This window comes from Talpa occidentalis, unplaced genomic scaffold (assembly GCF_014898055.3).
Source record: "Talpa occidentalis isolate TD23 unplaced genomic scaffold, MPIMG_talOcc4v2.1 talOcc4.11, whole genome shotgun sequence".
Taxonomy (NCBI): domain Eukaryota; kingdom Metazoa; phylum Chordata; class Mammalia; order Eulipotyphla; family Talpidae; genus Talpa; species Talpa occidentalis.
The window spans coordinates 33,076,042-33,091,201 of NW_023601104.1; the positions used below are offsets into that span (position 1 = coordinate 33,076,042).

The 15,160-nt window shown below is 42.0% G+C and overlaps 1 protein-coding gene across 1 annotated transcript; it reads left to right on the forward strand.

Moving 5' to 3' along the window:
- The first annotated feature begins 756 nt into the window (after positions 1 to 756).
- FEM1B (fem-1 homolog B) lies at positions 757 to 14,810 on the forward strand. Its single transcript, XM_037502794.2, has 2 exons — positions 757 to 1,595; positions 13,115 to 14,810. Exons 1-2 carry the CDS (start codon positions 1,348 to 1,350, stop codon positions 14,748 to 14,750), a joined length of 1,884 nt encoding a protein of 627 aa, XP_037358691.1. The 5' UTR covers positions 757 to 1,347; the 3' UTR covers positions 14,751 to 14,810.
- Positions 14,811 to 15,160: the final 350 nt, after the last annotated feature.

Genomic DNA, 15,160 nt, shown 5'->3' on the forward strand with positions numbered 1-15,160 from the left:
CCTATTCCTAGTGCCAAGTAGAGCCTGGCACTTAGATTTCTAGTGTTTGTTGGCTAAAAGATCTTTGCAAATTCTAACAATCTTGTGAGGTATGTGAGAAAACGGAGGTTCTGTCAGGCTGAGGATTATAGTCCGGACACAGGATTAGGTGTGAACACTGATTTTTGTCTTCCTTCCCAGGATATCGAGCTCTTCCCACCGCTGAGCACCTCTTCTGCCCCAACCTCCCTCACTTTCAACCCCCCTCACCAGGGAGAGCAGGCCGTACTTGCAGTGCCTTTTCAGAGCTTGATGCTCAAGCCTTCCCACCTTTCCGAGGCTCAGAAACATGGCCCTCTTCCTACACTGGCCCCTGCAGACACCGTGCAACCCCTTTTCCTGGGGCCCCAATCAGGGGCAGAGAGGGGTCCTGCACCATCCATGGTAAAATGGGATGGACCTCCGAGACCACCGCTAATATCGGCTCAGCGCCCTCACTGTATACCCCTCGGTGGCTACGGACCCCCCAGGGCTGTGTGGGGCGATCAGGAGGCTTCAGGCATCAAGGGCAAAGAGGACAAACAGGCCCAAACGGAGAGAGTGGGCCGTTTCCGCGCAGCAGAACCTTGCTTCATTAGGGCCTCGTTTGCCGGCCGGTCGGCTTTGGAAGAGACACTCCACTTAACCGTCCTCCCGCTCGCACCCTCCCCCTCCCGGCCCAGTCGGCGGAGGCCGGTCTTCCTCCCCGCCCAGAGTTCCGGGGCTGCCGCAGCGGGAGCGTTCCGCGGCGCCCCGGCCCCCCAGGCGTGGAGCGCCGGAGCATCGACTGCGTCAGGCGTTTCTCGGCTGTGGTGGGCGAAGGCCTGCGAGTTTTCCTCCGCTAGGAGGACGACGAGCGGAGGCGGAAGCATTCTCAGGCCTTAGGCCCGGCGGGCCGGCTCCGGCGAGACGCGCCCATCACTCAGCGCCCGAGGCGCGCGCGGCCCCGCGGGACCCCGCCGGCGACCCGTAGCTCGGGCGCGCGCCTGTCGCAGCCCGCAGGAAGGAGGGGTCCGGCCTGAGGCCCGGGGCTGCGGCCGCCATGGAGATCCCCTCGGCCCAGGGCCGGCGCCTGGGGCCTCGGGGGCGGCCCTGACCGCCTTCCTCCCTGCCGGGGCTGGACCGCGGACGTGCCCCCCGCGGCCTTCGGCCACCCCTGCGTCTCCGCCCTCCCCGGGCCGCGCTGCTGCCTGGGCGCGGCGGCGGCCACGGCGCCCTGTTGAATGGGCTGTGAGGGCCCAGGTTTGAAGCGCTGGCGAACGCGGCCTCCGGGGGCGCAAGACAGCAGCAGCGGTGGCGACCAAACGGGTGTTGGAGTTGGCGGCGGCCATGGAGGGCCTGGCCGGCTATGTGTACAAGGCGGCCAGCGAGGGCAAGGTGCTGACTCTGGCCGCCTTGCTTCTCAACCGGTCTGAAAGCGACATCCGCTATCTGCTCGGCTATGTCAGCCAGCAGGGAGGGCAGCGCTCCACGCCCCTCATCATCGCAGCCCGCAATGGGCACGCCAAGGTGGTCCGCTTGCTGTTAGAACATTACCGGGTGCAGACTCAGCAGACTGGCACAGTGCGCTTCGACGGGTAGGTACATCCCAGCTCCAACCTCCTCTCCTACGTGTGTGGACCCATCGCTTCGCCGCCCACCCCCCTCCCGCGCTCTTCCCCTCGTCCTGGAGAGGTATCACTTCCCCCTTTTGTACCTCTGGCCCATTAATGGTCACCTTTATCTTCCAGGGCTAATACTCCAGCCCATGTTTTGCTGCTCATCCTCACAGGCCCTTTCTGCCTTCTCTAGGTAAATAACCACACCCTCAGGCTTGATGTCTAGGTACTCTCTACTGGATAGTCTGAACAAGCAGTGTGGAGGTGGCTGCCTAGCCAGGTTTTATCTTTATTAGCACCAGGTTATAACAGAGATCAGGAATCGGGAAGGTCTGCAGTTAACACCGAAGACCTCCGTTTGATGAGTTATTTGGCCATCCCAGTTTTTAACTCCTCAGAGTGGTTTTATAACCCCGTTAGCAGGTTGCTGCGGGCTTCCTATCAGAAAAAAACAGAAGCAACCCAAGCCTCTTGCAGGGATTGCCTCGCAGCCAGGCTTCCCAAGACATGCTTCTGATTCTTCCACATTGCTTGAGGTAGATAATACTAGCTGGAAAAATGTAAGAGAGGTTGCCATTTTTAAGTTACTGGGATGTTATGGGGACGCGCCATAATTTTTTATTATTCGAGTTTGGGAATTAAAAAATTCATCTCGTCATAGTGAAAATTTGCCCTTTAAATTTATTGTACATATATTTGGGTTCCATAACGTTGAACATGGAATTCCAGGTTTGATGTTATCCTCTTTTCTGCGATGGACGATTATAAAGTGTTTCACAGATTACATCTGCATGAAGAGTTTGGTTCATTAACTGCACTTGTTTATGTTGACCTGTGCCAGCATATTAGCACTTCTAGCATTGCTTTCGAGGTAGATGGGGTCCTAGCTAAAGATACCTGTCTAGTTTTGGTGATTGAAGACTGCTTTGGTAAAAACCTGATTGAAAAAACATGACTTTCTTCACGACGACTAGGGCATTGTTGGATTTTGGTTCATCTTTTTTAGATTTAATAATAAAAGCTTTTTCTTTTGTTTTAGATGAGAGGAAAATGTTGTGGAGTATTAATTACATTTTCATGAAATGATAGACCATTGTGGGTAGCTCATCTGTGGTAGCACCTCTCTAGATATTAAGGAGATGGTCTTTTTTTAAATTATATTTTATTTTATATAAAATTCTTACATCATTTTTCATTTTTGCACAATGTATGCATTTTCATTTTGGTTATATTCTCCACACAGTTCCGCCCAAGGAAATGGTCTTTTTCACATTGACCAAAGATGGCAACATGTAGGCTTCTGTAAATCCCTGCATTCCTCCTCCTCCTTTTTTTCTTTTCTTTTCTTTTTTTTTAAATATGCAGAGGGTGAGTGAAGCAAAATGACACCTGAACTTTCAGCACCATTCTAGTTGTGTAGACACGTGCATCTATTGAGATAAGAATCTTTGCAATAACAGCTGCTGGGAACTCTGCTGCTAAGGGGCTTGCTAATGCCTGTTTGGATGAGGAGAGAAGAATGGCGAGAAAATTGTATATTCTAAAGCATTTGGAAAGGCTTTGCTCATTACTGTCTTCCTTAACGATCATACCCTGCTATTCTGCAGTGTCCAGTGAAATTAAGAGGTTCAGTAAACACTTACTGAGCACCTATTGTGTGCCAGGGATTGAGTATGCAGAGATGACTAACATATTATTCCCACTATGGAGGAAGACTGTACGGGGGGCGGGGAGAGAGAGATACGTCTGAAAATGAATGATTACACCTGTGATACTAGTTACGGTTATAGAAGTCTTTTCAACCACTGAGGGAGCACAGCAAGAGTTAGTGCTCAACTTTGCCTGAGGGAATCAGGGGAGGCTTCACAGTGGAGGTGTTATTTGAGCTGGTTCTTAAAGGATAGCAGGAAGTGAAGAAGAGCAGAAGCAGCAGCTTGGTGCCCTTGTAATGACAAGTATTTCAGTATAGGTTTAGGAAGAGATTCCAGGATGGGGAAAATAAGAAAAAGATTGTGGAAGACTCGGAACGAGGTGGAGACCAGATTTTCATGATCCCTTGATTGTAAAATATCAAGAGTTAGGTTGGTGAGTCTGCAGTCACATATATCCCGTCATTTCTGATTTTGTCTGAACTTTCTTGAATCTTCTTTGTTTATGGATTGTTAAAATTATGAATTTATTAGTTTCTGTTTAAAGGTAGTTTAGCATTTATATTATTTATTAAATGTCTACGGTGGAGCTAGCCTTGTGCTGCTGTTCTGTGAAGGATACAGAAAAAAAAAAGAAAGGTTTCTACTTTTGAGGAGCAAAGTAGAAGAGCAAAAGAGAAGAATCTAAGTTCATGGCCACCTTTCTGCCTACTCACATCACTCTGAGATTATTTTGCAATCTAAGTCATTTTGACATTTCAGAACTAGATAGAGTGTTATTTGCAAATGTCATGATTTCACTTTGCACTCATTCCAGACATCATGAAAATGTTAGCCTGAGTGAGCTGTTAACAGTGTGAAGCTCACTCACCCTTTGGGGGCTGACTCTTAAGTGGCACTTAGCCAAACCCCCTTTACATTCCATTCGCCCTTAAGAGCCTTGGCCAGGTGGGGACTAACAGGTTCTCTGTGTGTGCTGAGGTAGATTAATGTTCCCTAATTTTCAATCACTTGTTAACCATCTTCACAATTTTTTTTTTTAAAGATTTGTTTATTTATGCATACAAGAGCTGGGGTACAGGCCAGAGATGGGAGGAGTGAGAGGATTCACCAGAGACAGAGTGGGGAACAGAACAGGTGGAGTTACTGAAATACACTGCTGAGGGGAGTAGCGGGTGAGACAGGAGAGGTCTACTGTGCCATGTGGGTAGCACCCTGGCAGGCCAGGGATTGGACTCGTGCTGCAGAGGCTGCTGATAGCTTCAGCATGTTGTGCTTAACCCTTTGTGCCACCAAGGAGGCCCTATCTTCACAATTTTTTTGCCAAATTTATCACCATCTATTGTGTTACTTGCCTAATATTAAAAAAAAAAAAAAATCAGCTCTAAGCTTTATCCAGAGCAGCAGTATCTGTGTAATTATGAATTTGATATGGTACATGTGTGGGTGTTGTGTGTATGAGAGACATAGAGACAGAGTAATTAAAAATTTAAAAAAAAAACTATAAAGTTTGTATTCTGCCTATAGTTACTTTAGGAAACTAAAGTGTATTTCTAATAGAATCTCTGAGGAAGAGACCACCTATGTAGATTAAACTCCAGGTTGATATTGGAGTCTTTGTTAATATTTTCAGGGGTAACATTTGAAATTATTTTACTTGCTGCTTAATATGTAAAGACCAAAATGAACATAGGTGAGTTGACAAGAAGAAAAGTGACATGAGTAGGAATGAAAGAATTGTTAGTTGGAGAATGGGAGGCTGTTAAACTGTTACAGAAATGGAACAGAACAAAGGGAAGGTGTCTTTTGACCATGAACTATTAAGCTGGTTGAGTTCTGAGGGCCTCAGTGCCAGTTTGTGGGGAACTGCAGTCAGGGATTTGCTGACATGGATGGAAAGGAGAATGAGTCTTCTGGGAATTCTGAAGCTTAAAGTCAGTGCTAGTACTAAAACTTTTAAAAATGTCTAGCTGTAGAGAAAAAGGTGTGAGGGGCACATCATTTGACATATTTAGAAAGTCCTGGCAGTATACATTTCGAGGTATTACAAATGGTCTAATGAGTGATTTTAAGCATTCTGGTTAAAAGAAAATGATGATCATTTATATTTAATGAATTTTTATTTCCATTTCAAATGCTTGAGCCTGACATTTTTATTTCAAATTAAATGAGGAACTAGGTGAGATTATTTTATGATCGGAAATGTTTTCTTTTTTTATTATGAAGTGTTCCTATCACTTGATACATTCCTTTTATTTAAAAAGGTGAGTATCAAATTATAGTTTCTTGAATTTTTTTTTTTAAGGTGAAATATATAATAGGGCCTCCCCTGGTGGCGCAGTGGTTGAGCGCTGGGCTGCGAGGCTGCCTGCAGCCTCTGCAACACCGGTTCGATCCCCGGCCACCGGCGAGGGTCCCACATGGCGCGCAGACCTCTCCTGCCGCCCGCAGCTCCCCTCAGCAGTGTGCTTCGGTCCTTCTGCCTGTTCTGCTCCCCTCTCTGTCTCTGGTGAGTCCTCTCACCCTCCCGTGCTTCTGACTATACCCAGTGCTTGTATAAAATAAATAAAGAAATCTTTAAAAAAAAAAAAAGGCTTTATAAACCACCTCCCTCTAAATAAACTGTACCTTTAAAAAAAAAAAAAGAAAAAGAAATATATAATAGTTTGCCTGGCATTTTTGGATTTAGTCTAGAAAGCTCATTGTTTTATAGTGATTTCCCCATAGGTACTAAGTGAATGCCTTAGAATTTCATCGTCTTTATTTTCTGTTATAAATGCATGTGACAGTTTGTTTTGAGGCACTGTGCCCTTATAATTTTAGCTGTATTTTATAAAACGGATAAATGAATATCTTAGATGTTAGGTTTATAATTTGCATTTTATATTTTCACTTAGATGTGAAACTCAAAAGTCTAGTGAACTAGGCTTTTGAAGAGATAATTATTTTGTTTTCTGCAGTGAATTTTTTGTCATAAATAATTTTAAAATATCAACTGCTTCATTAAAAATAGTTAATTGAAAGTTTTGAGGATCTCATCAATCACTATTTGGAAAAATGGAAATTATTAGGCGTCCTCAGGGAAAGTCACTGGACTGTTATAAAGATCAGTGAAGTATTTATTTGTATTTCCTTTTTACTATTTTTTTTAAAAAGATTTATTTATTGGACCTCCCCTGGTGGCAGAGCAGTTGAGCGCTGGGCTGCGAAGCTGCTCGTAGCCTTTGCAGTGTTGGTTCCATCCCTGGCTGCGGGCGAGGGTCCTACATGGCCACAGACCTCTCCTACCGCCCGCTGCTCCCCTCAGCAGTGTACTTTGGTCCTTCTGCCTGCTCTGCTCCCCACTCTGGCTCTGGTGAATTCTCTCACCCTCCTGTGCTTCTGACTGTACCCAGTGCTTGTATAAATAAATAAACAAATCTTTAAAAAAAAAGATTTATTTATGCATACGAGAGCTGGGGTGTAGGCCAGAGGTGTCACCAGAGACAAAGTAGGGAGCAGAACAGGTGAATTGACTGAAATACACTGCTGAGGAGAGTAGCAGGTGAGACAGGAGAGGTCTGCTGTTACATGTGGGTAGCTCCCTGGCCAGGTCTGCTGTTACAGGTGGGTAGCTAGCTCCCTGCAGTGACTGCCGATAGCTTCATAGTGCTGAGACTTAACCCCTAATTTTCACTCAATACATTCTGATAGATTTTATGTCAGAAAAATATTTTAATCGCTTTCTGTCTCTTTTTTAATCTTTAAGGTGGGAATCATTTATTTTGTGTTCTTGTTGTGAGATGCAAGGTAATGTATGTGAATGCCTTTTTATTGTACCATTTCTTGAGCTTTAGGTAGTTTAGGTTCATGTTCCTGATATATAATAATTTCAGATTCTTAAAGAGAACTAGGAAACATTGTTACTGTTTAAATATAATTGTGCCAACTATGTATTAATTTTCTGATAGATTATATTGAATTAAAAAATTGCTCTTTAAATTGAAACAAATTTTGAACAATGACATACACTGTTTCCTTGCATTTACTGACTTTTATAGTTTCCTGAGTATCTTTGTATTTTTAATCTCATGTAAACCATTTGTTATTTATTTTTTTATTAAGATTTATTTTTATTTATGCATAGAAGAACTGGGGTGTAGGCCAGAGGTACAGGGAGTGAAAGGATTCACCAGAGATAGAGTGAGCAGTAGATTAGGCAGATCTACTGAAATACACTGCTGAGGGGAGCAGCAGGCAAGACAAGGAGAGGTCTGTGGAGCCCTGTGGATTGGATCCTTGGCCGATCCCTGGCCAGGATCTAACTCACTCAAGCGCATTGGCTGATGATAACTTGATAACCCTGAGACTTTAACCTCTGTGCCACCAGGGAGGCCCTACACCTTTTATATATCTGTAAAATGGACATATTAGTATCTACCTCATAGGAGCATTGGGAGGCGGTTATTGTGGGAATTAAATGAGAACTATTCCTCATTACGCGTTTAGTACAGTGCTTGGTGCATTGAAAGTATTTATTAGTTATTTGTGTTCATTTAATTTTTTCTTTTATTTCTGCCTTTTTAAATTTATTGTAAATTACGTCTATTTTTAGTTAAGGTATAACATCTAGTAAAATGTATACTTCTTGACTGTACAGTCTAATACATTTTTAATGTGTTTATATCTATGTAATCTCCTAGATCAATATATAGAACATTTTTATCACTCTAAAAGTTCCCCTTGTGCCCTTTCTCAGTCATTTCCCCTTTTTCCTCTTCTCAGAATAATGATTATTCAGACTTCCATTACCATGTTGTATAGGTTCAAGTATTTTCCTGTACTTTAACTTCCTATAAATGGAGTTGTATGGTGTATTCCTTTCTGCCCGATGTCTTTTGCTTAATGAAATATCTGTGGGCTAGATCCATGCAATTGAATATTATCAGGAAGCACACTGTTTCCTTACATTTTTTACTGCCTTTTATAGTTTCTGAAAGTACCTGTATTTTTTTTTAATGTATTCCATTATATGAGTACACTGAAGCTTATTTACCCATTTTCTATTAATGAATATCTTGGTTTCCAGTGTTTGACTACTGTGAATAAATCTGACTATTTTCGTATATGTTTTTGGGTGGATATTTGCATGCTTTTTTTTTTTTTTTTTTTTTTTGGTATATACAAAGGTATGGAATTGCTGGGTCATAAAGTCAGTATCTGTTTAATTTTAATGGTTATTACCAGACAGTTTGCCAAAAGTGGTTAATTTTTGGAATTTCATTCCTAGCAGCAAATTCCACTAGTAGCAAGAATTACTCCACATCCTGCCCAATACTGTAATATCATGTCAGTCATATTAATTTTAGCCATTCTGGTGGGTGTGTATTGGTAATTCTTGTTTTTTTTTTTTTTTTTAAAGATTGATTTATTTATTTATACAAGCACTGGGTACAGACAGAAGCGCGGGAAGGTGAGAGAATTCACCAGAAACAGACCGGGGAACAGAACAGGCAGACAGATGGAGGACACTGCTGAAGGGAGCAGTGGGCGCGGCAGGAGAGGTCTGTTGCGCCATGTGGGACCCTCGCCTGTGGCTGGGGATCGAACCGGCGGCGCTGCAGAGCTGTAGGCAGCTTCGCAGCCCAGCACTCAACCCAGCGCTCAACCGCTGTGCCACCAGGGGAGGCCCTAATTCTTGGTTTTGATTTGAATTTGTTTAGTGAGTAATTATCTTGAGCATCTTTTCACAATTTTTCAGTCATTTGAATATCTTTTGTGAAGTTTACTTGTTCAGTCTCTTCACCCATTTTTTAAATCAGTTTTGTCTTTTTCCTTTGATTTGTCAAATACATCGATTGCAAATTTCTTCTTCCTGTCGGTGGATTGTTTCTTCCCTTTCTTCATGTCTTTTGATGAATAGAATTTCTTAATTTTAATGAAGTTCAATAGATCCAGTTTTTTTCCTTCTATGGTTAGTACTTTTTTTGCATTCTGTTTAAGCAGTCATCATCAGCCCCAAGGTCATGAAGATAGTCCTTTTTTTTTTAAAAAGAAACTTTTACTGTTTTGCTTTTCATACATTTTTTAAAGATTTATTTGTGCATACAAGAGCTGGGGTACAGGTCAGAGGTACGGAGGTTGGGGGGGGGGTGAGAGGATTCACCAGAGACAGAGCCGGGAACAAAACAGGTGGATTGACTGAGATACACTGCTGAGGGCAACAGCGGGCGAGACAGGAAAGGTCTGCTATGCTATGTGGGTTGCTTCCTGCCTTGCTGGGGATCCAGCTCATGCCAAGTGGATAGTTTCATAGTGCTGGGACTTAACCCCTTTCACCATCAGGGAGGCCCCTGCTTTTCATATTGTACACCTATGTTCTCTAATTTTTATGTATAGCAAAAGGTAAGAATAGAGGCTAATTTTTCCCATACAGATATTTAGTTGCATTTATTTTTATTCAGTTGCACCATTTATTAGAAGAACATATTTTCTACCTGAATATTTTTTTTAAAGATTTATTTATTTATATAAGAACTGGCGTACGGGCCAGAGGTGTGGGAGGGTGAGAGAATTCACCAGAGACGGAGCGGGAAGCAGAACAGGCAGATGACCGAAAACACTGCCGAGGGGAACAGCAGGCGAGACAGGAGAGGTCTGCTGCGCCATGTGGGTATCTCCCTGGCCAGCTGGGAATCGAACCCGCACAGCAGAGGCTGCAGACAGCTTCACAGCATTGTGCTCAACCCATTGCGCCACTGGGGAGGCCCTCCTACCTGAATTTAATGGGCGCTTTGTCATAAATCAGATGACTATATGTGGGAATATTTCTGGATATTTTTTCCTCTATTGACATATTTGTCTTATCTGTGCCAGTGACACACTCTTAATTACTGTCATTTGTCTTCCAATTTTATTTTTCTTTCCGGATTAACTTAGTTCTATGTCCTTTGCATATCCATATAAATTTTAGAATTGGCTCATCAGTTTGTGCATACATAGTGCATACATACGTGAATTCATGTGCATGCATGTGCATATATGTAAATCTACAGGGATTTTTATTTTGATTGCATTGAATCTATAGATAATTTTGAGGGAGAATTCACTTTTTTAAAAAAACATCTTTTTTTAAAGATTTATTTATGCGTAGAAGAACTGAAGTTGCAGGGGATGAGAGGATTAACCAGAGAAAGAGTGGGAAACAGAACAAGTGGATTGACTGAAATACACTGCTGAAAGGAGCAGCAGGAGAGATCTGCTGTGCTCCCTGGCCGGGGATCGAACTCGTGCTTCAGTGGCTGGATAGCTTCATAGTAATGCGACTTAACCCCTTGTGCCACCAGGGAGGCCCCTCTTAATTTATTCTTTAATTTAAAAACCAATTAATTAAATGGTATTTTTAATACTTAAAATATTAAAAGACATTTCAGAAGACTTCAGTTTTTTTTTTTTTTTTTAGGTATATCTTCCATACACTACACAAATCTTAAGTGAGGAGTTTTTGAGTTTTCTCCCTAAATTTCCACACATTTAGTCATGTTCAGCTCAAGATATAGGACATTTACAGTAGCTTTAAACATCTTGCAAGTCAGTCCTACATTATCCCTTTTGGTAACCCCATATGCAGCTGTTACTGAGAAGGCTTTTCCTTATAAACACTTAGTGTCATTATTGGAAACTGCAGAAGTAACTTTGAATTATTAAAAATGTGACTTATTTTCCACAGAAATGATAGAGGGGCTTGTTTGTTGGTGTTAAACTGTGATATTTATTTTATATTGGGGAAATTATATGTTCCTTTTCATTTCAGGGGCGATATGATTTAAACCGTGTTGTGTAAAATTATATACTGAGAAACTCACCAGTGAGGTTTTGGTACCTTTTTTTAATTAATACTGAATATTGCTTTTGAGTGACCTTTTTATTGTTTTGTAACAATTGCAAGTAAACTTACTCTAATGGTTCTGGCACAGTGGACCCATGTGTGCTAGTAAAAATCTACTTTTCACATCTGATAGTCAATAATAGATTAAAAAATTGGTAAATTAGGTTGGAAAAAAATTGGAAAAGATTGGTCTCCTAGCAAGAGGATAGTTTTATATAACTAGTAAATGAACCTTCCATATATCAGAAACTTAGTAAGTAGTGACGATGAACAGAGTCTAGTCCTAGACTGAAGATCAGGAAGATACTTACTTTGTTTTTGGAAAGTACTCATTATTTCCTGCTGTTAGTATTTTTTCTCCAGATGGTTTAGTTGAGGAACATAGGCATATACGAATATACGTGTGTGTATGTGTGTGTACACACTTTAAACATTTTAATTGAAGCATAGCGTGAGGAGAAAAGTATACTAATTAAAAAGTACATAAAACTTTCACAGAGTGAACATGTCTTTAATAAAGTCTCCCTTGTATCTTTCCATTCGTTACCTTACCCTCCTGTCCCTGCCAGAGGTACTCAGTATCCTAACTACTAACACTCCAGAGAGTACAATATGTAAGTAATAAATAAAGTGCTATGTTCTGTTGATTTCTTTTGTTTAGCATCATATTTATGTGATCCATGTATGAAGTAGTAATTGTTTATTTCACATTGTAGCAGAGTAAGTATGTTATTGGATTAGCTTAGATAATCTGAGGGGAAGATAGCTTCTTAAATGCTTTTTTTCAGAAAGCAGTTTGTAACATAATGTAGGGATTGTAGTGGCTTTCTTACGGACAGATTGAGAGAAACTGGTACCTGGGTTATTCTGGATAGGTGAAACATGCTATGCTCTGAAGAGCAAGTCCTTCAGCCTGGTGGTAAAGAAATTATAGCTCTCTACGCATCTTCTCTGTGCTTGTTGAAATTTACTTTTGCAAGTAGAAAATTGGTGATTTTTTTTTTAAGTTTATATATTTAGTAATAACAGTAATGGTTAACATTATTGAGCTCATATCAGGTACAAATACAGCAGGTTCGTGAATCATGTCTTTTTTTTTTTAAAGATTTATTTATTTATACAAGAACCGGGGTACAAGCCAGATGTGCGGGGAAGCGGGGGGTGGTGGTGAGAGGATTCACCAGAAATAGAGCCGGAAACAGAACAGGAAGACTGACTGAAATACGCTGCTGAGGGGAGCAGCGGGCAAGTCAGGAGAGGTCTGCTGTGCCATGTGGGTTGCTCCCTGGCCGGCCGGGGATCGAACTCGTGCTGCAGAGGCTGTGGATTGCTTCGCAGTGTGGTGCTTAACCCCTTGTGCCACCAGGGAGGCCCTCATTTTGTTATAATGTTGATGAGAAAAAACAATCTCAGTTGACATTAAGCAAAATGTCATTATTTGAGAACTCTATATTTGTTCTCCATCCTTTGATTTAAAGTCCCAGTTTCTAAAAACTTATTAACAGCATTAACTAGGGACTTGAAGCACTTTAGTTAAATTACCTGGCTTTATTTTTTTATATATATATATATTTTTAAGATTTATTTATTTATACAAGCACTGGGTACAGTGAGAAGCACCGGAGGGTGAGAGAATTCACCAGAGACAGAGCGGGGAGCAGAGCAAGCAGAAGGACTGAAGTACACTGCTGAGGGGAGCAGCGGGTGGCAGGAGAGGTCTGTGCGCCATGCACAGGTCTGCTTCTCCGGTGGCCGGGGAGCAGCCTGCGATTGAACCGGCGCTGCAGAGGCTGCGGGCAGCTTCGCAACCCAGCGCTCAACCGCTGTGCCACCAGGGAGGCCCACCTGGCTTTATTTTTAACCAAACTACTGTTTTATTAATGTTCTGTTGCTTTTTGGTCAGTGCAAGTGAATACCTTCTTTAAACTTACATTAGGTCATGTGGCCTCCATTTCCTAACTGTTTGCTCTTTTCATGAATAGGTATGTCATTGACGGTGCCACCGCTCTTTGGTGCGCAGCAGGAGCAGGACATTTTGAAGTTGTTAAACTTCTTGTCAGTCATGGAGCCAACGTGAACCATACAACAGTAACTAACTCAACCCCGCTGCGGGCAGCATGCTTTGATGGCAGATTGGACATTGTGAAATACTTGGTTGAAAATAATGCCAACATCAGCATTGCCAATAAGTATGACAACACCTGCCTGATGATTGCAGCATATAAGGGACACACAGATGTGGTCCGATACCTTTTAGAACAACGTGCTGATCCCAATGCTAAAGCACACTGTGGAGCCACAGCATTGCACTTTGCAGCTGAAGCTGGGCACATAGATATTGTGAAAGAGCTGATAAAATGGCGTGCTGCTATAGTAGTGAATGGCCATGGGATGACGCCATTAAAAGTAGCTGCTGAAAGTTGTAAAGCTGATGTTGTCGAACTCTTGCTCTCCCATGCTGATTGTGACCGAAGAAGTCGGATTGAAGCTTTGGAACTCTTGGGTGCCTCCTTTGCAAATGACCGTGAGAACTATGACATCATGAAGACATACCACTACTTATATTTAGCCATGTTGGAGAGGTTTCAAGATGGTGATAACATTCTTGAGAAGGAAGTTCTTCCACCAATACATGCGTATGGAAATAGAACTGAATGTAGAAATCCTCAGGAACTGGAATCCATTCGGCAAGACAGAGATGCTCTTCATATGGAAGGCCTTATCGTGCGGGAACGGATTTTAGGTGCTGACAATATTGATGTTTCCCATCCCATCATTTACAGGGGAGCTGTTTATGCAGATAACATGGAATTCGAACAGTGTATCAAGTTGTGGCTTCATGCCCTGCACCTCAGGCAGAAAGGTAACAGGAATACTCACAAGGATCTTCTTCGATTTGCTCAAGTTTTCTCACAGATGATACATTTAAATGAAACTGTGAAGGCTCCAGACATCGAATGTGTTTTGAGATGCAGTGTTTTGGAAATAGAGCAAAGTATGAACAGAGTAAAAAATATTCCAGATGCTGATGTCCACAATGCTATGGACAACTACGAATGTAATCTTTATACCTTTCTGTATTTAGTGTGTATCTCCACCAAAACACAGTGCAGTGAAGAAGATCAGTGCAAAATTAATAAGCAAATCTACAACCTGATTCACCTGGATCCCAGAACTCGTGAAGGTTTCACCTTGCTTCATCTAGCTGTCAACTCGAATACCCCAGTTGATGATTTTCACACCAATGACGTCTGTAGCTTTCCAAATGCGCTGGTCACAAAGCTCTTGCTGGACTGTGGTGCTGAGGTGAATGCTGTGGACAATGAAGGGAACAGTGCCCTTCACATTATTGTTCAGTACAACAGGCCCATCAGTGATTTTTTGACCTTGCACTCCATCATCATCAGTCTAGTTGAAGCTGGCGCTCACACTGACATGACAAATAAGCAGAATAAGACTCCGCTAGACAAAAGTACAACTGGGGTATCTGAAATACTACTTAAAACTCAAATGAAGATGAGTCTCAAGTGCCTGGCTGCCCGAGCAGTTCGGGCTAATGACATTAACTACCAAGACCAGATCCCCAGAACTCTTGAAGAGTTTGTTGGATTTCATTAAGTGACTGGATATGTAAAACCGTTTAATGTGGTGCTAAAAAAGTAAAGGACTTTAATCACAGACAATAGAATTATGTGTTCATAAATTCTACTTTTCTTTCCATTACCCTTTCTCCTTGCCCATCCTTCTTTAGTTCTGTATTTGGTCTTGCCTCTTAGGGTAATTGATTTCAGATACACTTTAAACAAAGTCGAATTGTTTAGGTGTAACTCTGAGGTGTTTGGATATAGGTCATTTAACTCTTTGCTTTCTCTTTTTAAGGAATGAATATAAAATATTTTGTTTATGTAACAAGGGACACTTATGATTTGACGTTAATAATGTTTTTGGGAAAAAAAAAATTCCTACAAAAGTATTTCTGTTAGCCTGTGTCAGCGTGTTATCCTTGCAGCAGTTTCGAGGATTGTATG

Excerpts from the sequence above, each read along its gene's own strand:
- FEM1B (XM_037502794.2), top strand. The coding sequence starts at position 1,348 with ATGGAGGGCCTGGCCGGCTATGTGTACAAGGCGGCCAGCGAGGGCAAG. Across the intron at positions 1,596-13,114 it reads GGCACAGTGCGCTTCGACGG|GTATGTCATTGACGGTGCCA; the intron begins GTAGGTACATCC and ends TTTCATGAATAG.